The 25,397-nt window shown below is 57.3% G+C and overlaps 1 protein-coding gene across 3 annotated transcripts; it reads left to right on the forward strand.

Moving 5' to 3' along the window:
- The first annotated feature begins 643 nt into the window (after window positions 1–643).
- On the forward strand, window positions 644–24,913 carry COL8A2 (collagen type VIII alpha 2 chain). 3 transcript variants are annotated; one of them, XM_067011609.1, is made up of 4 exons: window positions 644–726; window positions 8,808–8,852; window positions 19,378–19,592; window positions 20,211–24,913. In XM_067011609.1, the coding sequence occupies exons 3-4, from the start codon at window positions 19,394–19,396 to the stop codon at window positions 22,127–22,129; spliced, it is 2,118 nt and encodes a 705-aa protein (XP_066867710.1). In that variant the 5' UTR covers window positions 644–726; window positions 8,808–8,852; window positions 19,378–19,393; the 3' UTR covers window positions 22,130–24,913. The 3 variants fall into 3 exon arrangements, with proteins under 3 accessions (XP_066867710.1, XP_066867715.1, XP_058903064.2); XM_067011614.1 differs by lacking the exon at window positions 19,378–19,592; XM_059047081.2 differs by lacking the exons at window positions 644–726; window positions 8,808–8,852 and having other exon boundaries at window positions 19,241–19,592.
- The last annotated feature ends 484 nt before the right edge of the window (window positions 24,914–25,397 follow it).

Raw genomic sequence — 25,397 nt, forward strand, 5'->3', positions numbered from 1 at the left:
TGCGCCACTCCAGAGTCTTCAGTGGCTCCCCATTTCCCTGAAGTGAAGTCTAACCAGCTTCTGCATGGCCTACAAGATCCTGCTGCCGGCCCCTGTAAGCACACAGACTCACCTCCCTAAACCCAGAATGTGCGGGTCGCCACCGTCCCTCCTCCCGCTTCCCCCTAAGTCTCCCCCCTACCCCACCCCACCCCCGCCCCAGTCCCTCTCAGCTAGGTCACCACTGGCAGGAAGCCTTCGAGGACTGCTCAGTTATGGGCCATCACGCCTGTGCTGCCCCTTCCCCGCCCTGAGCACACCATGCCCCCCTTCTCGGCGACAGAGTCTGGGTCTGTGTCCGCATAGACGGGTCGTCCCCGAGAGCAGGGGGCTCCAGACGCAGGCACAGGGCGCGTGAGGGTGAGTGGGAACCGAGCTGCCCGGGATGTGAGTGGGGTGGGGGGTGTCTGAGTGGGTCCCGGGAGGGGGGCGGCTGTCGAGGCCGGGCTGGGCGCGGACCTTGGCGGTGCCTGTGGAAAGAAGAGGGTGGAGGCCCCGCCCCGCCGCGCCCCTCCCGCCTCCCTGGCCCCCCCGCGCCGCCCGCCCACTCCGGCAGCCGCGAGGGGCGGCCGGCAGAGCGACGCGGAGCCCCGCCGGCGCGGACCCCGACGACGCCCCTGCCCGGAGCCCACGCGCCCCGGGCCGCCCTGGAGGGCCGGGAGCGGCGCCAGGCGGCCGCCCCAGCAGGTAACCGGGGGGAGTGGGGGGGAGGCGGCACGGCTGCCGGGCTTGGGGGCTCCGAGGGCAGGACCCGGCCTGGGCTTCCCCCAAAACTGTCCGGGACAGCTGGGCCTGCGCCTCGGACTCCGAGGTGAGGACAGGATGGGGTACTGTGTCGGGGGTCGGCTCTGGTATGCGGGCGCCCATCCCGTTTCCTGCTTCCCAGGGCAGAATCCCAGATAAAGCCCCTTCCTCCCTTCCTTCCCAGAAGCGGGGGCTCCAGCTTGAGACAGTCCTGGGTGGCATCCTTGACCATGTGTCTCGGAGCAGTCACTTCACCGCCGGGAGTCTCCCTTCCCACCTGTAAAATGGGGATAACAAAGCTTCCATCGCAGGATGGTGGAGCAGCGGGGAGGGAGCAGTGGCCTTAGACGCCCCCCTGTAGCCCCAGGCTGGGGAAACCCCTCAGCTCTCCTCTCCACATCTCTCTCACGATTCTAGTTTGCCGGCGACCTCCCGGTTTCCTGTTTTTTCTGCTTCTGCCCCCAAGTTCCTCATATTCTAGGTGTCCTGGCAGCACCCCCCCAAACTGGAGACTGGGGTTCGGAGGAATGTCCCTGCCAGAGGCTCAGCATCTTGCTGCAGCTCAGGCCTGAGACCCGCGGGGGTGAGGGGACTGTTGCCCGGCTCAGAGGGGCAGGGGTCTGAGGGCCCCAGAACAGCCTCCCCAGGTGTCTGTCCTGGGGCTGGAGACTTAGTGGCCCCGTTAGTCCCCGGGCGGAGAGACACTGTTCATCCAGAGGAGCCCATGAGTTGCGAGCCGGGGAAGGGCAGACCCTCTGAGTTTGCTTGTTGTGTGTATGCATGTGTGAGCCTGTCAATGTGTGCGTTTGTGGGGTGTGAGGGGGACAGTGAGTGTCTGCCAGTATGTTATTAATGTGTGCGTCAGTCAGTGTGTGATTCTCAGTGTGTGTGAGAACGTGCTAGGCTTTTGACGCAGAAATACCACTGACCTCCCTTGGGACCCTGGCAACCCAGAAGTCCTTCCTCCTGTCTACCTTCAGCGTCTCTTGATAAGGCCTGTGCCCTTGTCTGGTGGCAGGGTCCATCCCCTTCTTGGAGTGCCCCTAGCGAAGGCAACCTCCTAGGGAGCTGCCTTGGGTGTTTGGAAGATCTGGGGGCTGTGGACCTGGGATGGCTGGAGGGTCAGGCAACCTGGGGTTCCTCTCTGGGGACTGACCCTTACTGGCCTGAGTAGATGGGGGGCCCTCAGGGAGCCCATTCTAGAGCCCAGAACAGGAGGTGTGAGGGGCAGCAACCTTGCACTGGGAGTTGGTGGTCTCAGTCAGGGCATAGATGTCCCCACTGGCCTCTCGCTGGGCTGGTGAACACCGATAGACCCTTGGACACACAATCACCCCCAAACGATAATGAGGACATACCACAGACAGACAGAGTCACGCACAGCTGCAGAGCTACACTCCCTCCCATTGTCAGTCATACACAGTCATACACCAGAACATGCTCTGTTGAAACACATACCACCACAGATGCTGAAACAACAGACAGAGCATGCACATGCGCGAACGCGCGCGCACACACACACACACACACACAAACTCCTACAGACACATGGCAGGCCCTACATGGCCCAGCCAGATGTACTGACAGGACAACACACACACACACACACTCACCAGGGTCTCTCTCTCCAGTTTCACTCTGTCCACCACAGTGAAAATGAGTTTCCGCTCTTTGGCTGACGAAGGGGAAAGAAAAAGGGAGGTGAAGATATCAAACAGGGCTGTCAGCCTGAGCACCCCAACTCCCCCCCTGCTCTGGATCTGAGCCAGACCAAAGGGTGGTCGCCCTGCTAGTCCCCCAGCCCACTCCAGGCCCCCCAGTGGCACGCATGGGGCTCCCCTTGTAGGAAAGTGGGGCCTCAGATGAGCCAGTCCCATCGGTGGCCTGAGGCACTTACAGAGCCGGGGCGGAAGAACCAGAGGCACAGCGGCCTCTCATATTGGGTGCAGCTGTCTCTCAGGGTGCCCGTGGAGCTACATGAAGGGGAGGAACCTTACAAGCCAAAGTGTGTGTGGGAGGAGCCATCAAGGGAAGCAGCAAAGAGGTGACTGGCTGCGGTTTTCAGGGAGAACTAGAACTTTGACAGGTGCAGGGCGTGGTAAAGGTAAATGAGGGCATTCCAGTCAGAAGACACAGCATGTGCCAAGGTGTGGAGGTGGGAAGCTGAAGAGTTCTCTCAGGGGACCGTGACTACACGGTGAGAGACGGAGGGGGAGGGACTGACAGCTACTTTGAGGTCAGATTTCCTAGGGCCTTGTCAGAGAAAGGGTGTGAGCTGCAGAGTGGTGCAAACTGGGAATCACTCTGGTTGCTCTTGGGGGAAAGGGTGAAGAGGGATCTTACAGGCAAGGAGACCACTTAGGAGGCTGGGCAGAGTTTGAGGAAGAAGGTGATGGGGGCTGAGATGGGTGGTTGCCATGGGGATGGGAGGCAGGTATAGATGGAGAGGAGTAAGGAGAGAGATTGGACAGGCCTCAGTGATGCTTGGCTGTGGGGATAGGAGAGGGCGGGCCAGGAGCCTTGTACTGGGTGGCCGTGGTCTGACCCCAGAGAAGTCAGGTCAAGGGGAGATGTGGGTTTGAACACCAGGGTCTGGTATGCTTAGGTGCAGGGGGCTGAGTGTTGAGTGTGGCCATGGGTCTTGGGGCTAGTTTAGTGTCTGGGAGACCTGGCTATGTATGTTTAGAAGCCAAAGAGGATGTGTGAGGCCATATGTGTGTGCACACGTGTGCCCAGACATCAGTTAGGGAAGTCACGGTCCCAGAAAGGGAATTCCAGGCCTGCTCTGTTCTATGGTGGCGGGGTGTAGACAGCAGATCCTGACCTTGGGAATCAGACAGACTGGGGTTACTTTCTGCGTGACTCTGGGTAAGGGACTTCCCGTCTCTGTGCCTCAGTGTCCTCATCTATAAAATGGGAATGCTAATACTTGTCTCCAGGATCCTTTTGCCTGCAGAGAGGTGAGGAGTGGTCTGAGGTCACACATGATCGGGGTGCAGTGCCAAGAACTTTCACCCAGACTTCTGATCAGTCTGTTACACCTCTCTGGTTGGATCCTGGGAAGGGAATGGGGAGGGCCTGGCCCTGCTTCCATTCAGATTCTTGGAAAGTTCTGAATTGAGAAGTGACTGTTTCCTCGCAGGCTGAGATTTCTGGCTCTTGGAGGGCAGAAGAAGTGGGTTGCAGAGGGTTACTGCCTCCTGGAGAGAGCCATGCCAGCACTGCTGGCTCATCTCCTGGATGGGATTATGGAGACTCAGAGAGGAAGTTGCCTCAGGTCACATAGCAGCCAGTGGCAGAACTGAGCCCTGAGGACAGGACCCTGGACTGAGGCTTCCCTTCCTCTCAGAGGCCTTCCCCTAGCAGGGGTCATCAGGAACCTGGGATGGAGGGAACCTTGTCATCTGAGGTTCTCTAATTTCAATTATTTCTGTCCCTCTGGGGGAGGGTAACAATAAGAGTTTATTGGGCACCTACTGTGCATCAGGGCCTGTGTTTGCATATCTCATTTAGTCCTTGTAACACTACTGCAAGGCAAGGGTCGGGAGCCCATTTAACAGAGGGAGAAGTGGAGGCTCGGAGAGGCCCATAAACTGGCCAAGCGTCCCCTCGCTGAGTGCCAAGCTGGGATTCACTCGCAGGTCTGTGAGGATGTACAACTCATGTTCTTCCCACTGACCTCCCGGGTCACTGGCCTCTACAGGGCTTGGTTTGGCGGGGAAAGGAATGGAAACTTAATTGTTGAGCATCCGTCCACAGCGTGCCAGGAATTTTCATACACAAGGTACTCTTTTGAGGGGCAGGGAACATGGGGAGTAGCAGTCATGAGAAGGTCAGGCCCGGAGGGTGGCCAGGACAGTGAGGGCTGGCATGGTGTTTCTAGTATCTCAGAATGCGCTGTGGTCCTGGTGAGGTTTGGCAACCTCTGGGAGCAAGGGGTCCTGGCCGCGGGTCCCAATTCTGCCACTGGCTGTGAGCTTTCCCTGGATCTCCATAGTCGCATCCATGATACGGGCCAGTAATGCCTCCCGGGCTGTCCTTGGAGCCTGTGGGGAGGAGCAATGTAGATTGTGTGTGGGGGTCATTTCTCCCTCCTGAAAGACCCCAGGAGGTTGACTGGTCCCCACCCCCATCCAGCATCCACTGCACTCACTAACCAGAAGCTCTCTTGTGTCTAGCCTCCTTCCCTCCCACTGTGGCAGCTCCTGGCCGACACACAGCTCTGTGTGGGCCCTCCAGGCCCTGCTCCCTCTGACAGGCAACCAAGGCTCAGCTCGTGGCAAACATTCTTTTCATAGTTCCTGGAGCACAGCAAATCCGGCTGCTTAGCCAGGAATGCAGAGCCCCCTCCTGCAGCGGCAGCAGGGGCTTGGGCAGGGGAGCCCCTGGAGGTCAGGCAGGACAGGGGTGAGTGGAGGACCCCTCCCAACTCGACACACACACACACACACACACTCACGCACACACATGCAGACACACACACACACACACACACACACACACACACACACACACACACACACACACACACACACACACACACACACACACACTGTGCCTCAGCTCCAGAGAGCTGCAAGGCTGTCCTCATTATCTGGGAACTCACTCAGCTTCAGTCCAAACTGACATCGTCCACCACTGGCTGGCTGGTGAACCTGGGCAAATGACTTCTTTCTGAGCCTCTGTTTCTTCATCTGTAAAATAGGGTTTATAATTGAACCTCACAGGGCTTTTGGGAGGCATCGTGGTGATGATGATGATAATGATAATAGGAAACATACATTGAATGTTCTTTATGCCAAGCACTGCTTGAAGTCGGCTACATGAAACTAACGCGTTTAATCCTCTCCAGTGCTCTGTGAAATAGGAATTGCTCCCATGTTATTGATCAAGAGGCTGAGGCACAGACCACTGAAGTCACTGCTAGTAAGAGGCAGGGCTGGGAGAAGACTGTGAGCAGCTGGGCTCCAGAGTGGTTCTTTTTTTTTTTTTCCAGAGTGGTTCTTAATCCATCATGATTTTTTAGGCAAGACTCTTAGCCGAGGGCCAGCTCATGGCAGGGGCTCAGAAAATGGAGACTTCTCCCATGAGCCCCCCTCTGCGAGGAGCCAGCTGTTCACCTCATGGCCATCAGCATGTCAGGTTGGAAAGTTGGGATGGGGAAGCAGGCCTGGGGTCCTGGCCAGTCTCCTTGGGCGCCTGCGCTTGCCGAAGCTGGTGGGGGACGGGGGGTATAGACTGCCCCCCCCACATCTGGCCTGGGATTTAGCTGGAGGCAGGCTCTGTGCAAGGAGGAGATGTCGCCAGGGGAGGGGCTCAGGAGGAGATTAGAGAAGGCAGCTGAGGGTGGAAGTTAAGAACAGAGTCCCATTGAAGTCGGCTCAGGCACTGCCCTGGCACCCTCACCCACCCCACCTTCTATTTTGTAGGACCGCGGGAGCCTTGGTCAACTGGAGTGGACTCCTGAGGCCTGTGATAGGAGCTGCTCACTCTGTCGCCAGGCATGCTGGCATCTGGGTTGTGGCAGCACAGGCGGGGGTAGAGAAGTACCGTGGCTGCGGTCTCCAGGAAGCCCAAGTATACAGGGGTTTGGCCATTTAGGGGCTGTGCAAGCCCCAAGGTTCAGATCCCAGCCCCAGTGCTTCCTGTCACCTTGGAGAATGGATGTCACCTCTCTGAGCCTCAATGCTCCTCCTCAGAAAAATGGGACAGCAATTCCTGCCTTATAGAGTTATGGGAGAGCATGATAAAAAATAATGCCTGGAGCATGCCTAGTGCTATGTCTGGTGCAGAAAATGTACTTGGGATTTTTAGAGACCATTATTATTAAGGGCTAACATGGGTGGAGGGGATGGGGAGCCAGCTTTAAGCTGTGCTTGAGGTCTTTTTTTAAAAAAAATTTTTTATTTTTATTTTTGGCTGCGTTGGGTCTTTGTTGCTGCATGTGGGCTTTCTCTAGTTGCAGTGAGCAGGGGCTACTTTCGTTGCAGTGCACGGGTTTCTCATTGCGGTGGCTTCTCTTGTTGCGGAGCATGGGCTCTAGGCACATGGGCTTCAGTAGCTGTGCCACGCGGGCTCAGTAGTTGTGGCTCGCAGACTCTAGAGCGCAGGCTTAGTAGTTGTGGCACATGGGCTTAGTTGTTCTGCGGCATGTGGGATCTTCCCGGACAAGGGATCGAACTCATGTCCCCTGCACTGGCAGGCTGATTCTTAACCACTGCACCACCAGGGAAGTCCCTGTGCTGGAGGTCTTTGATTCTGATATTTAAGGCATTCTCAGGCTGACCCCAGCCAGCCCTTCTCATCTCAAACCATCTGTGTTTGGAGAGGTTAAGAGCTCAAGCTTTGGCATCAACAACCTAGGCTCTACCCGTCATGAACTGTGTGACCTTTGGCCAATTATTTAACCTCTCTGTCCCTTGGTTTCCCACTCTGTAAAAAGGAAAGACGAAGAGCCTACTTCACTGGGTTGGTATGAGGATTAAATGAGATAATTCATGAGAAGAGCCCAGAACCGTGCCTAGCACGTAGTAGGTATACAATAAATGTTAGCTATGATTGGTTAGTTCGTTTATTTATTCTAATTATGTTCAGGGGATTCACATCGCCATACCCTCACACATGGTATATTCCCTTGGCCTGGACTGATCACCTCTCGCCACTACCGCCCAGTTAAATCCATGTTCATCTTTCAAAAGCCCAGATCCAACATAAGTCACTCCCCCTCCCTGAGCCTCATGGTGAGGGTGTGGGCTGGGGCCAGATAAGCTGGGGTCAGGTTGGCCAGTGAGGACCTCCCACCCAAGCTCCATCAGCCAGTCTGGGTCCTCAGAGAGAGTAGCCTCATGACCCACGTCTGGGGTCATAGTGTCAGAGGGGCACGGATGGAGGCAGGGCTCAGCTGAGCTGGAGAGAATGCTTAGGAGCCGCTGGCTTCGGCATCTGGCTGCTTGTGCAGCGAGAGGGCTGGGATGTCAGAGTTTCCATGGGAGCAGGCAGAGGCAAGCAAGCAGCTGGGGGAGAGAGTGACGCAGCCGGCAGGCTTCCCTGCCAGGTGGGCTGGCTAGACGTCCCCTCCCCATCCACCCAGGATTCATATCTGGGCTTTGACTATGGCCCCGGCTCTGCTGTGTGACCTGGACTAGGGCTTAGGATAGCCAGGCATAATGGTTGAGCCGGAAATGGGGACCTGGCCATCGAGGGCTGTGACCACATCATCTCCCCCTGCTCAACAACCTTCCATGGCTCCCCATTGCCTTCCAGAGATATACAAGCATAGCATTTAAGGCTCCTCACTAAATTGCCCGAGCCTTCTCAGCTCCTGCCTGTCCTCTCAACCCCACAGCACTTCTGGACCTTCCCTGTATCTGCCAAGCAGCTTCCTACTGCCTGAAATTCCTTTTCTTACTTTGTCTGCCTGTCAGACTCCTACGCGCCCTTCAGGATCCAGCCTTAGTGTCCTTTCCTCCGTGAAGTCTCCCAGGGAAACTCAGGGGAGGGCAGTATTTCCTGCTCTGTACTCCCACGGCCCAGAGACCTTAGTCAATTGTGTGATGGCCACTTGTCTGATGCCTCCAGCTAATTCAGGGCAGGGCATGGGGCTGAACCATTTCTTTGTCCCAAGGCCTAGCCTCAGGTCCCCTACCTAGTACGAGCTTCCCCAGGCAGGAACCCTAGTCTATAGTAGGGGCCACCCCAGCTTAGGGCCTGACAGAGTGTAGGGACTTCTCCGGTATGGACCCTGGCCCACAGAAGGGGCTTCCTCAGCCTGGGCCCTAGGACAGGATGAACTCCATCAGTCCAGGGCCGGGTCCCCCATGGGCATTGCTAAGTGCATGGAATGAATGAAGGGAGTTGGTGGGGGGGGCCTGGCTCCCTGAGAGGAGACTGAAGTTGGGGGCCAGTGTTCCAGCAGGGGCTCCTGGTAAGAAACCCATGGCAGGCGCTTGGGTGGCTGTGAGTTAGGGCAGGAGTCTTCGCCAGCTCCTGTCATCTTCCTCACGGTCTCCCTCTTTCATTCTCAGGCCTTGTCTCTGCTGGCACCTTCAGAGGCCCCTCCAACCTGAAAGGTAAGCTAGATTTGGGGGCAGGTCTCTCTGATATCCCCAGCTGGATGAGACCTGTGCTTGCTGCTATCTACCCTTGCTCCCTCCAGCTGCAGCAGATGCCCCTCCCAGGCTCGGGGTGGCCTAGCGGGCAGGTGACCTCAGCTCCCTCCGGCCCAACTTGGAAGCAGCTTTTTCTCATTTGTGAACTATTTCTCCCCGGCTCCTTGGCTTGGCCGTGTTTGCTTGGCCTGCCCGAGTGCAGTGGCCTGGCCGCGCTCCCACCAGGCCCCCTCCCTGCCCAGCTCAGCCCCTCCTGCCGATGCCGAAGCTGCCGCCGCCACCGCACGGGGAAGCCGCGAAGGCCCAGGAATCTTGGCAGGCGTCGGGAGACAGTGGGCGGCGGGCGGCGGGTGGCGCTCCGGAAAAGGCTGCAAATGCGAAACAGAAGGCGGGGGACTGGCGGCTGAGAAGGCCCCGCCTGCCTCGGCCTGGGGCCTGGGGGTGCCTGGGTCTGGTGGCCCACCCATGTCCGGTCTGGACCAGAAGCTCAAGGCCTCTTCTGGAAAATGAGCAATGGCACCAGCTGAGGCCTGAGCCCCCCGACGAGGAAGGGCCGGTCCCCTGGCCACCTGCCTGAGGATACTTTGTTGCCCTGGGTCCTGTCCACTGCTGGGCCCCTTCTGGTTCATCTGCCCCCGCCCGGCTGTCCCTACCTCCCTGGATGCTTTGTTGCCCCGCAAGAAGCTCCTCCCCAGGGTGGTAGTGGGGTGGCTAGCCTCAGAGATGGGCAGAAGCTGGGGGTCTGGGAGGTAAACCTAGTTACCTTCAGGGAGGGAGGTTCAGCGCAAGCCCCCTCCAGCCCAGAGCTGAGAAGGACCCTGGAAGAGCCACAAAGAAAAAGGGACCCTATGAGAAGCCATCTTGCAGGCTTGTCTGGAGGTGGGAGGTGACGTTGTCAGGGGCCAGGAGCTGGAGCACACAGGCTGCAGACTGTACTGAGTGCCAGTGTGCTGAGCCCCAGCTGGGGATGGGGTGGGGTTGGAGGAAGACATGCCCTGGAGGAGGAGCTGTTCTGCCTGAGAGAGGCACGGAAGGCTGCTTGGAGGAGGTGGCATTTGAGCTGGGTCTTAAATGAGGAATAACATGTTTGCCTGGAGGAGAAAGATAGAAAGGGCAATTTGGGCAAAGGCAGGCAGGTGGGTGTAGGGAAACATCGAAAAGTTTGGGTTGTCTGGATTCGGGATGCTGGGGCTCAGGGTACAGTGGGCTCCTGTCACTCCCTGAACATGGGTGATTTTCCTAAGGGTGAGTCCATGGCCCTCACCCAGGCTGCAACAACCCTGCCAATGAAGCCCTATTTTTATCTCCAGGCAATCTCTCTCGCTCTCAAGTTTCAGAACCACAGGTTCTCTGCCTCTTAGATACTGCTCACCCCGGAAGCCCCTCAGTCTTCCTTGACTAGACTTTTGCTCTGCTCTCAGTTTGGAATATTCTACCATCACTTTCCCCTATGAGTATGTTGAACTCTCCTCTGTCCTTCAAACCTCCTTCCAATGCTGCTTTGAGAATTGAGGTCTCCTGTGGTCTCGGAGCCTCACCTGCAGGGGTGAGGGATGTGAGGACTCTTGAAGCCTGGTTGGGTAGATAAGGTGTGAAGAGGGCAGCACTCCTGTCCTGCCACCAACCTGGATGATAAGGTGTCCTCCAGGCAGCCTTGTCCCCGCCTGATCACCTCCCTCCACCCCACCAGCTCCCAGATTCCAGGCAGCCCTTTGGCTTTGGAGCAGTCCTCACACCTGCACATTTAAATTTGAGGGTTTCAAAGTCCCAGTGGCCTGTAGGACAGTGAGCTCAGCTCATGGGCACTGGACCCCGCAAGTCTCCACCCAGACCTTGTGGGGCTGCTCGTGGATTGTCCACGGTGGTCAGCCCCAGACCTGATGTTAACATTAAGGCCATAAGTGCTGGCCTTCTAGAGGCTCCCATCAAGTGACCAACAGCTAGAGATTTCAGAACCTGGAACTCTGACAGGATCTAGGTACATGGCACAAGAGAGGACGGAGAAAGACAACAGAGAAAGACAGCGTCACAGAGGTGGGTGGACAAAGGGGATGGCAACACAGAGATAGGAGGAGAGAGACACACCAGGAGATGCCTCAGATACACAGGCAGGTGAGGATCTGGATTCAGCGACACAGAGACACAGAGGAAGGGACACAGTTGGGCATGTCACATACCCAGAAGTAGAGGAGACAGAGTCCATAAGACTGGATTGGGGGTTTGGGGGTAAAGGAACAGGGCTGTCATGTACAGTTGTGCAGGTTGGTTACTGTTCAAGGGCACTCAGGAAAGGCAATGAGTAAGGCCTGAGTTGGCTGGAAGGAGGGGTAGCCTTTTCTACTTGTGCTAAGGCATGGTATAGGCTAGAGAGATTCCATGTAAGGAAGGAAGGCTCAGAAGTGTCAGAAGTGACGTCCAGATTTCTGGCCTGGGCACCAGGGAGTGGGGCAGAAGCAATTAATAGGGGAGAAGGTAGTGACAGCAGTCTGGGTGCAGGTGTATGAGGGACAGCCAGGCGAAAATGCTCAGCTCGTAGTCAAACCCAGGAGTCTGGGGCTCAGGAGAGAGGTAGCTGGAAACAGATGTGGGAGTCCTTGGTGATGGGATTGGAACGGTGGGAGCTGGGGAGAGCTGGAAACTGCAGGAGAAACATCCAGAGAGAAAAGAGGCCTGAGCCAGCTCCTTGGGGCAAGCCTGGGCCTGCAGAGTGGGCAGAGAGGAATCTGAGGAAGAGCCTTTCCAGGAAGGAGGAAAGCAGGGTCACAAGGCGGGAGTCAGTGCTGGCGAGAAGGAAACACGAGGTGAGAGGGTGAGGGGTAGAGACAGTTCTTTTGAGAAGCTTGGCTGAGAAGGGCTAGAGAGAGATGAGGGTGGCGGGCAGGGTGGGGTGGGGGTGAGGCCTGTGTAGATGTGGGATGGAGAGGCTGGAGACTGGGGGAGGCATCCACAGAGAGTGAGAGGTCCCCGAGGAAGAGGAAGAGGTGTGGAGGGGCCCGGGGCCTTGAGTGGGAGACAGGTCCCCCTTCATGTGAGACTCAGGAGAGGGGGACAGGAAAGGGGTCTCTGATCTCTGCAAGCTGGGAGAGAGGTGCGGGGGCTGGGAGGCTCAGGAACCCTGGAGAAGTCTGGAGCCACCCTGCTCAGCAGTGGGGGTGGGCATGATGCCCAGTGAGGGAGGAGGGCAGTTCCTCTGCTCCTCTCCAAGATCCATAACTCCATCCTTGTCCTGAGCAGGCTGTGTGACCCCTGGTCAGTGTTATCTCAGGAGTGGTTAGGGAAAAGGCCTAGCCGGCCAGAAAATTGACTTTAGGGAACTTCACAAGGTGCTGGCCTTTGGCAGCAAGTCACCTGAGGTTTTCAAGGGTTGGAGGAGATGTTGCTTTGCAGCAGGAGGAACTGAGGTTAGACTGAAGGGAGGACTTTCTGGCCACTGGGGTAACAGGACAAGGCAGCATGGAGGGGCTGATGGCTTAGACCATCTCAGTTAACCCTTTCACAGATGAGGACACCGAGGTTCAGAGAGGTTAAGTCACTTGCCCAAGATCACCCACCTGATAAGTAGCTTAGCTGAAATGGGAGTTCAGGGGCTGCCGGGACCTAGAGGGCCTTAGGGCCCCCCAGGGCTGGATCCCTGATAGGGAGAGCCTGAGCAAGAAAAGCTGCTCACCTGTTGAAGTGGCAGTGACCAGGTTGGAGAGAGAAAGAGAGACAGAGAGAAATGAGTCAGGGCCAGAGACCCAGGGAGAGAACAGAGCAAGGCTGGGCGGAGGCAGGAGGCACCGGGGGAGCAAGTGGGGCAGCTGATCCCGCAGAAATGTCTCCACAACAGGAAGCGTCTCATAACATACCTGTGGTTTGGCCAGGCCCCGGGCTGCCTGAGCTCCCCGAGGCTTCCTCAGCTGCAGCCGCCCTTCTGGGGTGGGGGGCTTGGAGCGGCAGGAGCCTGCACAGAGCCTCGTTCCATCCACCCACCGGGCGTGGGGTGGGGGTGCTGCCAGGGCCATGCTAGCCACACCCCTGCACGGTCTGTTGGGAGCCTGCGCCCCACCCTCAGGCTCCCCTTTTATCTGGACCCCTGATAGCTCATGTGTGAAATGGGATGGGGAGTGGGCAGGCCCTTAAATTCCATAGGATCACCTGGGCCCCGTCTGCTGGTCGCCCCCTGGGACAGGACCCTCTGAGAGGGGACTGGTGGGGAGGGGTCACTGTTGCTGATGCCCTTTCCCCTCCCAAAGCCCTGTCCAGGGAGAGAGGGATCTGTATTCATGCGCTTCTTCTTCCTGCTGGGGTCCATTCCCCTCCCCTCTCAATTGGTCTGAAAGACCCTGGAGCGCTACCCGCTCCCAGCCAACCTCCTCGGCCGCCCCTGGAGGAGGCCCAGGCTGCCACAAAACGCTGACTTGGACAAAATGCTGTTTTACGGGGATTTGTTGAAAAGGGGGGAAATCCCCGCTAAGGACTTGCAGCTGTCCAAACACCGCGTCTACCCTGCTGCCGCCACCGCTCCATCCCTTGAATTACCGGCTCCTTTTGCATCCCATCTCCTGCCCCTGCCAGCCCAGCCCCTTCCCAGCTGCCCTGGCTCCTGCCTTCCTTCCTAAGAGGTCACCAGAGAGGGTGATGGACTGCCCAAGGTCACACAGCAGAGCCAGGCTTGAGCCTCAGGGCCCTCCCCTAACCCCTGACACCCCTGCTTGGCCGCCATTCCTCACGGGGAGACCAGGAGCAAGCAAATGGATCAGCTCTTCCTCCCTATGTGCCTCTAGTCCCTGTGCGGGCAGTTCTTAGCTGAAGATCCTTGATTGAGGCCACGTGAATGTCCCACCTGTTCCCATTCTAGCGAACAGATAAGCCCATCTGGCCTAGGGAGGGGGCTCCCAGGGCCGTGTGACATGTATCTGTGCAAAGTCCTGGATGCTTCCTGGAGTGAGTTATTGGTGTGATCATTAAATCTGACAGCAAATTGAGCTCATCAAACATTTATGGAGCATCTCTGTTTGCCAGCCAAGTCCTGTGCTGGGCATGGAGTCGGGGGAATGTGGCGGGGAGAGAGCAGGAGAGCCAAAGAGGGAAAGGAGCTGTGAGGGAGAGCTGCAGGTGTCAGAGGAGCCTGGGGGAGGCATCCAATAGGCTTCCAGGATGTCCGAGAATGAGTAAGAGTTAGGCGGTGGAGAAGCAGTAGGGTGAGATGAACGTACAGAGGCCAGAGAGCCTGGGGAGCCTGCAGTGGGGCGGGGGGCGGGGGGAGTGACAGTGAACAGGAGTCACGGGCTCAGGGGTGCCTAGGCACCCTCGGCTCTGATGGTGGCTGGCGTTGGGGGGCAGCCCCTCCCACCTGGGCTGCCATGTCACACCATTCCAGGGCCATCAATTCTCAGCCCCTTCTCTGGCCAAGCCCCCCACCTGGAGTGGCATAGCCACCTCCCCTCTAAGAGCTAGAGTAAGTTTTCCCTCCTCAAACCCACAGGCAGCTTGGAGCTGGAAGAGACTCTCGGTTTGCTTCTCTCTGTCTAGCTTGTGCTCTCTGGTGCACTCTCCCCCACTCCCACCCCCATGGCAGGGCAGTCTGTCCCAGCGGTTAAGAGCTCTTTTTTTTTTTTTTTTTTTTTTTTTTTTGGTGGTACGCGGGCCTCTCACTGTTGTGGCCTCTCCCGTTGCGGAGCACAGGCTCCGGACGCGCAGGCTCAGCGGCCATGGCTCACGGGCCCAGCAGCTCAGCGGCATGTGGGATCTTCCCGGACCGGGGCACGAACCCGTATCCCCTGCATGGCAGGCAGACTCTCAACCACTGCACCACCAGGGAAACCCCCAAGAGCTCAGGTTCTTAACTGACCTCCGCTCAGATCCTGGCTGCCAGCTGTAGCCAGTGGCGCATCACTGTACTTGTCCGAGCCTCAGACTCCTCATCTATAGAAAGAGGAAGCACAATAGTTCCTTTTTCCCAGGGACCTTGTGGGAATTAAATCAAATGCAGAATGTGCAGCACTTAGGCGGTGCCCAACTGGAGGTGTGAGCGGTCATCCTCACTCAGACACCCCTCCCTCCAGAGGAAACACCTGCTCTGGGGTCCTGCAGCAGATCTGCCCTACCTCCAGGATGCTGGCGGTGCTGGGATGGGGCAAGTTCATGGAGCCACAGGGTGTAGGGTGGGGATGCTTCCTGGAGATCCACCTTAACAAGGAGGAAAGAAAAGTGGGCAGCTGGCAGGGGGCCCTACCCCTGCCCGGGCTTCTGAGTGGACTGGGGGCTCTTCCTCTGGCACCCGGCCTGCCTGTGCTCCTCCACAGCTCTCCCCACCCCAGACACCCTCCCAGCTGAGCCTGAGGCTGCCTGCACCCTCCATCACCCCCCATGCCTAGTGAGGCCTCAGCTCAGCATGGGAAGGGGACCAGGGCTCCCCAGAGCCAGGGCTCTCTTGAGTCCTCCTGTGGTGGCGCCATGACCTTGGCCTCTGACCCACCGAGGCCAGAACTGCTCACTCCCCTCCCCCTGCTTCCTGCTGCAAGCTCTGCTCCTCCACCTGCTCTCCCAACCCTCTGCCCCCCTACCAGGCAGAACATTCTGGCTCTGTGATGCGTGAGCACCACCTCCACCCTAATAGCCCCGCCAGCTCAGGTGACAAGTGCAGGAGGGCCCTTATCCCGCTCCAGAGAGGCCGCATGGTGTGGTGGTTAGGGATTGGTGCTCAAGAGTCAGACTGCCTGGGTTTAGGCTCTGACTGCACCTCGGTTTCCTCATCTGTAAAACAGGGCTGACAAGCCTCACAGGGCTGCACGTGGATGGAACGTCAAACAAACATTAGAGCAGTGAGTGGCCAGAGCTTCCATCAGCAGTAGCTGAGTGCCAGGCCTACACGGTGTGGCCTCACGAGGCCCAGCACCAATCATGGTGCAGATAGAGCAGGTGGCCTGTGTTGAGGGACGGTGTTCTGGGCAAGATTCTTAGTCTAAGCTTCTGTTTCTACGTCTATAAAATAGGGATTATAATTGTATGAGCTGGTGGGGGGATCATTAAGAGGATTAGTGATGTGAAGCTGGTGAAGCCCTGCCTGGCACGTGGGAAGCCCTTAGGTGGCAGGTGTTACTATTATGCTGGGGCTGAACGACCTGCCCAGGGTCACAGAGAGGTTGATGGCAGAGCTGGGTTGGCAGCTTCACCAACCTTCTCCGGAGCCCCGCGTTCATTCCTGGAAAGCCCTGAGTGATACTGAGTTTGGAGGAACACTGCACTGCAGCTCCAGACTCAGCCCCACGTGCGTCCCTGGGTGTGCACAGCGCACCCGCACTCCCTCCTGCGGCCAGGCGCAGGTGTGGAGAGGCCCCTGGGTGGGGTGAGGGGAGCCCGGAGCAGGGATACCAGGGCAAGTGAGACTTTCCTGGGGTGTGTGAAATGCCAGGCTAGTCCACTGTGCAGATATTGATGGGTGCTTGCCGTGAGCCACTGTGATATATCTAATCATCACAGCAGCCCTGAGAAGCAGGTTGTTAGCCTAGCTTTTAAAAAAAAAATTTTGTTTAAAATTAGTTTTATTTTATATTGTTGGCTGCGACCAGAGACCGAACCTGGGCCCACAGCAGTGGAAGCGCGGAGTCCTAACCACTGGACCACTAGGAAATTCCCTAGCCTAGCTTTTTCAAAAAAGAACTTTATTGAGATACAATTCACATAGCATACAATTGGTTCATTAAAGTGTACGAATCAATGTTTTTTTAAGGTATTCACAGAATTGTGCAACCATCACAACAAGCAATTTAGAACATTTTCATCACCCCTAATGGAAACCCTGTACCCATTAGCAATCACTCCCCATTTCCACTCCCCCCAGCCCTAGGCAACCACTCATCTATCTACTTTCCGTCTCTATAGATTTACCTCTTCTGAACATACAAATAGAATTAGATAATATGATTTTGTGACTGGCTTCTTCACTTGGTATAATGTTTTCAAGATTCATCTGTATTGTAGCATTTATCAGTATTTCCCTTCTTTTTATTGCTGAATGATAGTCCATTGTATGGATATACCACACTATCCATTCATCAGTGGATGCACGTCTGTGTTGTTTCTACTTTGTGGCTGTTATGAATAATGTCACCATGAACGTTCATGTACACGTTTTTGTGAGGACGTGTTATTCCATTTTACAGATGAGGAAACTGAGGTTCACAGAGTGGAAACCTCTTGCCCAGGCTCCCCCAGCTGGTGAGCTGGTGAGGCTAGGGACTCAGGCTGGCCATCCAAATCTGGAGCCTGTGCTTCTTCCCAACCAGGCCTTGTTCTCAGAGCTGAGCTAAATGCTGTGACAGGGCTACACCAGGACACAGGAGTGAGGGGTTAACTCTATAGAGGAAGGGGTGACAGCTTCCCTGGGCATTGAAGGATGAGTTGGAGAGAGGAAGAACACTGCAGGCAGAGAAATAGCAGGTACAAAGGTCCAGAAGTGTGAGGCTGCCTGGTGTCTGGGGCAAACGTATGGGGGAGGGGAGAGGCAGAGAAAGGGGTGGCAGGTGATAGGGTTGGAGACACAGGCACCCACTAGGTGATTAGATTTAAAAGGCCTTGAACGCCATGCTGGGCACCAAGGACTTTTTTTTTTTTTTTTTTTTTTTTAAATTTTTGTCTGCATTGGGTCTTCATTGCTGTGCACAGGCTTTTCTCTAGTTGCGGCGAGCGGGGGCTACTCTTTGTTGCTGTGCGCGGGCTTCTCATTGTGGTGGCTTCTCTTGTTGTGGAGCACAGGCTCCAGGTGCGCAGGCTTCACTAGTTGTGGCACACGGGCTCTAGAGCGCAGGCTCAGTAGTTGTGGCGCATGGGCTTAGCTGCTCCACTGCATGTGGGATCTCCCGGACCAGGGCTCGAACCCATGTCCCCTGCATTGGCAGGCAGATTCTTAACCACTGTGCCACCAGGGAAGCCCTTTTTTTTTTCTTTAATCAATTGATTTTTGGCCACATGGCTTGCAGGATTTTAGTTCCCCAACCAGGGACTGAACCTGGGCCCCTGGCAGTGAGAGTATGGAGTCCTAACCACTGGACCGCCAGGGAATTCCCACAAAGGACTTGATCCTGAAGGCAGTGGGGAGCCCCAGAAGGGCATCGACATAATGTGAGGTCAGGGAGACCTTAGTCAAATCCCAGTTCTGGGACTTCCCTGGTGTCACAGTGGTTAAGATTCCACGCTCCCAGGGCTTCCCTGGTGGCGCAGTGGCTGAGAATCCTCCTGCTAGTGCAAGGGACACAGGTATGAGCCCTGGTCCGGGAGATCCCACATGCCACAGAGCAGCTAAGCCCGTACACCACAACTACTGAGCCTACACTCTAGAGCCCACGAGCCACAACTACTGAAGCTCCCGTGCCCAGAGCCCATGCTCCGCAACAAGAGAAGCCACCGCAATGAGAAGCCCGCGCACCACAACAAAGAGTAGCCCCCGCTCGCCGCAACTAGAGAAAAGCCTGCACGCAGCAATGAGGACCCAACGCAGCCAAAAATAAATAAATAAGTGAATGAATTTATATGTTAAAAAAAAAAAAAAGAATCCATGCTCCCGATGCAGGGGGCCTGGGTTAAATCTCCGGTCAGGGAACTAGATCCCACATGCATGCCGCAACTAAGAGTTCTCATGCCACAACTAAGGAGCCTGCCTGCTGCAACTAAGACCCAGTGCAACCAAATAAATAAATAAATAAATATTAAAAAAAAAAATCCCAGTCTGCTTCCTAGAGACCTTTGCGTTAGCTTTGTCATCTGGAAAATGGGGATGACAATAACAATACCTCGTTAAAGTGTTAAGAGGATTAAGTGAGCTTCCATCTCTAGAGAGCTTAGCCCCTGGCTGGCAGAGAGCCAGCCCAGCACATGATAGTGGGTGTAATCGTCAAACAGTTTCTGGCAGAGCTGTGCCAAGGTTAGAGATGCTCTGGAAGGGCATCTGGCTGCCAGGTGAATAGTTAGGGGGAGGCTGTTGTCCAGGGAGGGGTCCTCGGTAGACTTGGGGGGGGCGGTGATAGAGAGCTATAGGCAGGATTAGGAGAGGTTTAGTAACTTCTGCAGACTGTTGAGACTTTGAGAATTGCTTGTGAATGATATCTAAATTCTGATCTTTTGTTGTTGTTGTTGGGGGTAGGAGTTTATTAATTAATTAATTTATTTTTGCTGTGTTGGGTCTTCGTTTCTGTGCGAGAGCCCTCTTCAGTTGTGGCAAGTGGGAGGCGGAGCACGGGCCTCCCACCACCGCGGCCTCTCTTGTGGAGCACAGGCTCCAGACGCGCAGGCTCAGTAGTTGTGGCTCACTGGGCCCAGTTGCTCCGCGGCATGTGGGATCCGCCCAGACCAGGGCTCGAATCCGTGTCCCCTGCATCAGCAGGCAGATTCTCAACCACTGCGCCACCAGGGAAGCCCCTAAATTCTGATCTTTTTGTGAGTCCTTGGGCCTGGTGCCAAAGTACCCATGGGCTGGCTTGATGGCCCCTCTCGTTCCTCCCTGCAGCAAGCCTAAGGACGCCATGCGGGGGGCTCTGACGTCCCTGTCTTCGCTGCCGCCACCTCTGCTGCTGCTGTTGCTGGTGCTGGGGTGCGGGCTGAGGGCGGCCGCCAGCGGTGGAGCCGCCGGGGCAGCGGGCTACCCGCCGGTGCAGTACGTGCAGCCCATGCACAAAGGACCCGTGGGGCCGCCCTTCCGCGAGGGCAAGGGCCAATACCTGGGTGAGCACCTCCCCGCCCCGCCCCGCTTCGGACAGTCCTGACCCCCAACTCCCTGCCTCCCGACCTCCACCAGCTCTTCCCAGGCTCCCCCGCCTCCGGCCACAGCCCCTCAGTCCCCACCAAAGACTTTCCCATCTCCACTTTCTTCCTGATGCTGGTCCGGGGCGGGTGCAGAAGTGGGGTGGGGAAGTGGGGTGCCGCTGGCTGGCGGAGATGGTCTTTAGGTAGAGGGAAGGGCGGGAAGGTTTGTGGGGAAGTGGGGGGGGGCGGCGAGTCGGCTCCGATTGGCTCTAAGGAGGGATGCTGGTGCCACCTGGTGGCCACTCCACCCCGGTCAGGCAGGGATGAGAAGCTCTTGGGGAAGGCCCAGCCTGGGTGGGTTGGGTGCTAAGAGCCCTGGGTGTGGATACCCTGCAGTTCCCAAGGTGGCCACTGAACCACCTAAATTCCACCTTCCATGAGAGCAGGGAGGGGGAGACCAGGAGTGGTCTTCATGAACAGATACAGAACCTTGTCTTCTCAAGTTGCACCACATGCTGGTATGGGGAGTGGGAAGATGGGTCCCCTGTCCCCACTGTCCAGGCCCCTGACTGCCCCTTCTCTCTCTTTCTCTCTCAGAAATGCCTCTACCACTGTTGCCAATGGACCTGAAAGGAGAGCCTGGTCCCCCTGGAAAACCCGGGCCACGGGGTCCCCCTGGCCCTCCTGGCTTCCCAGGAAAACCAGGCACTGGAAAACCAGGGCTACATGGGCAGCCTGGACCTGCTGGCCCCCCTGGCTTCTCCCGGATGGGCAAGGCTGGTCCCCCAGGGCTTCCAGGCAAGGTTGGCCCACCAGGGCAGCCGGGGCTTCGGGGGGAGCCAGGGATACGCGGGGACCAGGGCCTCCGGGGGCCCCCAGGGCCCCCTGGGCTACCTGGGCCCTCAGGCATTGCTGTCCCTGGAAAACCAGGCCCCCAGGGGGTGCCAGGGCCCCGAGGATTTGGGGGGGAGCCAGGGCCTCAGGGAGAGCCTGGGCCCCCGGGTGATCGAGGCCTCAAGGGCGAAAATGGAGTGGGCCAACCAGGGCTTCCTGGAGCCCCAGGCCAGGGGGGTGCCCCCGGACCCCCTGGTCTCCCTGGTCCAGCTGGCTTGGGCAAACCAGGTTTGGATGGGTTTCCTGGGGCCCCTGGAGATAAGGGTGAGTCTGGGCCTCCTGGGCTGCCAGGACCCAGGGGGGAGCCAGGAGCTTTGGGCCCAAAAGGGCCCCCTGGGCTAGATGGTATGGGGGTACCAGGGCCAGCAGGAGTGCCAGGGCCACAGGGCCCACCAGGGGCCAAAGGGGAGCCAGGTACCCGGGGCCCTCCTGGCCTGATAGGCCCCACTGGCTATGGGATGCCAGGGCTGCCAGGTCCCAAGGGGGACAGGGGCCCAGCTGGGGTCCCGGGGCTCTTGGGGGACAGGGGCGAGCCAGGTGAGGATGGGGAGCCGGGAGAACAGGGACCACAGGGCCTTGGGGGCCCCCCTGGACTTCCCGGGTCTGCAGGGCTACCTGGCCGACGTGGGCCCCCAGGGCCTAAGGGGGAGACGGGGCCTGGAGGACCCCCAGGAGTGCCTGGCATTCGGGGTGACCAGGGGCCTAGTGGCCTGGCTGGGAAACCTGGGCTCCCAGGAGAGAGGGGGCTTCCAGGGGCTCATGGACCACCTGGACCGACTGGGCCCAAAGGCGAGCCAGGTTTCATGGGCCGCCCTGGAGGACCAGGGGTGGCAGGAGCCCTGGGGCAGAAGGGTGACTTGGGGCTCCCTGGGCAGCCTGGCCTGAGAGGCCCTTCTGGAATCCCAGGACTCCAGGGTCCGGCTGGCCCTATCGGGCCGCAGGGTCTGCCAGGCCTGAAGGGTGAACCAGGCCTGCCGGGGCCCCCTGGAGAGGGGAAAGTGGGGGAACCTGGCATGGCTGGGCCTACAGGGCCTCCTGGGGTCCCAGGCTCCCCAGGACTCACAGGCCCTCCTGGGCCTCCCGGACCTCCCGGGCCCCCTGGGGCCCCTGGGGCCTTCGATGAGACTGGCATCGCCGGCCTGCACCTGCCCAGCGGTGGCGTGCAGGGAGCTGTGCTAGGCAAGGGGACCAGGCCCCGGTTTGGGCTGGGCGAGCTGTCGGCCCAGGCCACGCCCGCCTTCACCGCTGTGCTCACCTCACCCTTCCCTGCCTCAGGCATGCCTGTGAAGTTTGACCGGACCCTCTACAATGGCCACAGTGGCTACAACCCGGCCACCGGCATCTTCACCTGCCCCGTGGGCGGGGTCTACTACTTTGCTTACCATGTGCACGTCAAGGGCACCAACGTGTGGGTGGCCCTGTACAAGAACAACGTGCCAGCCACCTACACCTATGACGAGTACAAGAAGGGCTACCTGGACCAGGCGTCTGGGGGGGCCGTGCTCCAGCTGCGGCCCAACGACCAGGTCTGGGTGCAGATGCCCTCGGACCAGGCCAATGGCCTCTACTCCACCGAGTACATCCACTCCTCCTTTTCAGGATTCTTGCTGTGCCCCACATAACCCATGCTGCCCCGGCCTCCTCCTCTTTAGCGGTAGAGAGACCTTCTCACTTACAAAGAACCTCCATTTAAAGAAAAAACCAAAGGCCGAACAGAGGCGGCCGTTGCCTCGGCCCGAGGAGACTGACTGGGTTTCTCCCTCCGCACAGGCTGAGGTTGTTTCTGGAAGAAGGTGGCCTGCGTTCCTCTCCCCCGAGTGTCTGTGCAGCATCGGGGTCGTGCCCTGCCTGCAGGCAGGGCCCCAGGACACTCTGCCCAGCTGGTGGAGACCCCTGGCCCCCGTGAGTGCTGGGCTCTGCTGGGCGGCGAAGGATGCTGCTGCCCTGTGAGTCAGAGCTGAGAGGGGACTGAATTCCCCCACACATTCCCCTGGGGAGACATCTTCCCGGCCCTGCCCTTTCTGCCTGCCCGCAGACGGCCCCTGCTCAAGGAATGGGGCAGGGCCTCCCTCAGTTCTTGGCTGGGCTCTTCCGCCTGCCCTGGGTGGGACCTCCAGCATAAGACCGTGGGGCCCCTGAAGAGTTTTTGTTTCTCTCCAGGGGAAGGGAGAGGAGGGGGACCATCGAGGTGGCCAGCGTGGACACCCTGTCAGGACTGCCACCCTAGCGGCCGGGCGGTGGCATCAGGCCTGTCCCTGGCAGGTACAGGCGTGTGGCCCCTCCTGCAGGCTCCCAGGAAGGGCCGACCCCGCCTTCACTGCTCAGGCTGCAGCCATGGGGAACGGCGGTTTGTGAGGGGTAGGGGCATGGGTCTGGGGCAGGATGGCACCTCTTCACGTTCGTCTCCATCCCCCAGACTGCCCCCACCAGCTCTCTCTGTTCATCGTGAGACCAGCCACCCAGGCCCCTAGGGACCGCCACAGGCGGGCACGAGGCAGGATGGGCGATCAGCGAACATGAGTATTTCTCCCTTTCTCTCCTTTCACCTGCTGGGGGAGGGCTGATTTTCTCAGACAAAATTGTAAGGGATCCTCGCCACCCCCAACCCCAGTATCCCCAAGGCCCTCACAACAAGGTGCACACAAGCTTGGGGAAGAAGGCCACCGCCTGCTTTTTCTTAATAAGAGCCATATATGGGGCTTCCTTGGTGGCGCAGTGGTTGAGAGTCCGCCTGCCGATGCAGGGGACACGGGTTCGTGCCCCGGTCCGGGAAGATCCCACATGCCGCGGAGCGGCTGGGCCCATGAGCCATGGCCGCTGAGCCTGTGCGTCCGGAGCCTGTGCTCCGCAACGGGAGAGGCCGCAACAGTGAGAGGCCCGCGTACCGCAAAAAAAAAAAAAAAAAAAAAAAAAATAAGAGCCATATGATGGGTGTGTGTCGACTACAGGGGTTAATCTGCTGAGGCTTCCTCTCCTTCCACCCTCTGGTTCCAATTTCCTGTCCTATGCAGGATTAGGGCCCAGGAGGCTGAGGCCCTGAGAAAAGGGGTGCCAACAGGCCCCTTTGGAATGAGTTGGATGTTTCTGCCATTTTCTCCAATCAGAGCTCCGCCCTGAAGGAAACAGGCAGGACCCCCTCCCATGCCCTCAGCCCCTAGTTCAAGCCGAGTGGATCGAGCTGAGGACCCAGCGTGAACCTGCTCCATTTCTGGCCCGTGCCAACCTTCCTTCCCATGTTGAGGAAGGAGGCTGGCCACTGACTTTTTTTTTTTTTTTTAACATTTTTATTGGAGTATAATTGCTTTACAATGGTGTGTTAGTTTCTGCTTTATAACAAAGTGAATCAGCTATACATATACATGTATCCCCATATCTCCTCCCTCTTGCGTCTCCCTCCCACCCTCCCTATCCCACCCCTCTAGGTGGACACAAAGCACTGAGCTGATCTCCCTGTGCTATGTGGCCGCTTCCCACTAGCTATCTATTTTACATTTGGTCGTGTATACATGTCCGTGCCACTCTCTCACTTCGTCCCAGCTTACCCTTCCCCCCACCATGTTCTCAAGTCCATTCTCTAGTAGGCCTGCATCTTTATTCCCGTCCTGCCCCTGGGTTCTTCATGCCACTGACTCCCGACTTGTTACTCTGTGGCTCCTCAGGCCCATTGCCTGGGCACAACTTCTCCAAACAAAGCAGACCGTTTGCTTGCTTTAACTTTCAAAAGGAGGGACGAAAACCCAAATCTGCCCAAGTGGCACTGCAAGAGCAGGTTGTGGCTACGGTTCCTGGTGGGTTTCTTATTCATCAGCACCCAAGGGACTAAGTCTCAAATCGTACCTCGTGGGGCCATCAGCTCAGCCTCCTTCCTGGGTCAAAGCCACTGCCATCTGACCTGTTAGGGAGGCTTCTGTTGGGCGGAGATGCATCAGCTCCTAGTGGGAGCCCAGGGCCCTGAGGAGGGTACAGGGAGCCAAAAAAACAAACAAACAAAAAACACCTGTTTCACAGAACTGAGTTTCTGCTAAATGTCATTCCTGAAGCCTTTGGGGAGAGGTGGGTGGTGTTTCTGAAATATTTATGGGATTTCCGGGTGTCCACTTAACTGACTAGCTTTGATAAACTGTCAGGTTTTAACAATGAAAACTACATTACCTTGTGCATTTTAATATTCTGATTCCTCATTTTTTTTTTTTTAAGATTAAGGTTTAAATGTTTTCCATTAGTAATTTCATTTCTAACCTGGTATAGGAGCTTAGTTCTCTACATACCTATTATGTACCCTGTGTCACAGAAGATTCGGGGAAAAATGCACTTGGGAATCAAAGAAAATGGGACTTCTTTTTGAAAAGAAAAACAACGGTATTGACTGTATTGACACAATCTCAATAAAGCCTGTTGAACAAACAGCACTGTGCTGAAACTGGCGTTGATTCAGAGGTATCTCGAGCCTCTGGATTTCATGAAGCACCCAGGGAGCTCTCTGGGGCTCTTGCTCTGCACCTTCTCAAGGAGCGTGCATTCCTCCCAGCCAGGGGTTCTGTCACCACCGCATCAGAAATGCTTGATTCTCTGAAGCTGCTGAGGCTCTGCACCAAGTAAATACCAAGAGGCATTTTAAGAAAGCAAAGTAAGGCAGTGGCTGGAGCTAGGGGAGATGGATCAAGCTTCCCTGGAACATTCCTGCAAGCTCTCAAGGGTAGTGGAGCATGACAGCTGGCTCAGGATCCCAAGGGTCAAGTTTCAACATCTGATACAAATTATGAATGAAATCAGGAATCTTTGCTCCTGTGGGCGGGGCTAGTGCCAGGCCCAATGCTGAAGGCAGGGCCAGGGGAGCTGTCCTGGGAGAAAGCACTGCCCCATAACTTGCCGTACTCTGGGAATCTGGAC

Source organism: Kogia breviceps, chromosome 1 (assembly GCF_026419965.1).
Source record: "Kogia breviceps isolate mKogBre1 chromosome 1, mKogBre1 haplotype 1, whole genome shotgun sequence".
Classification (NCBI taxonomy): Eukaryota; Metazoa; Chordata; class Mammalia; order Artiodactyla; family Physeteridae; genus Kogia; species Kogia breviceps.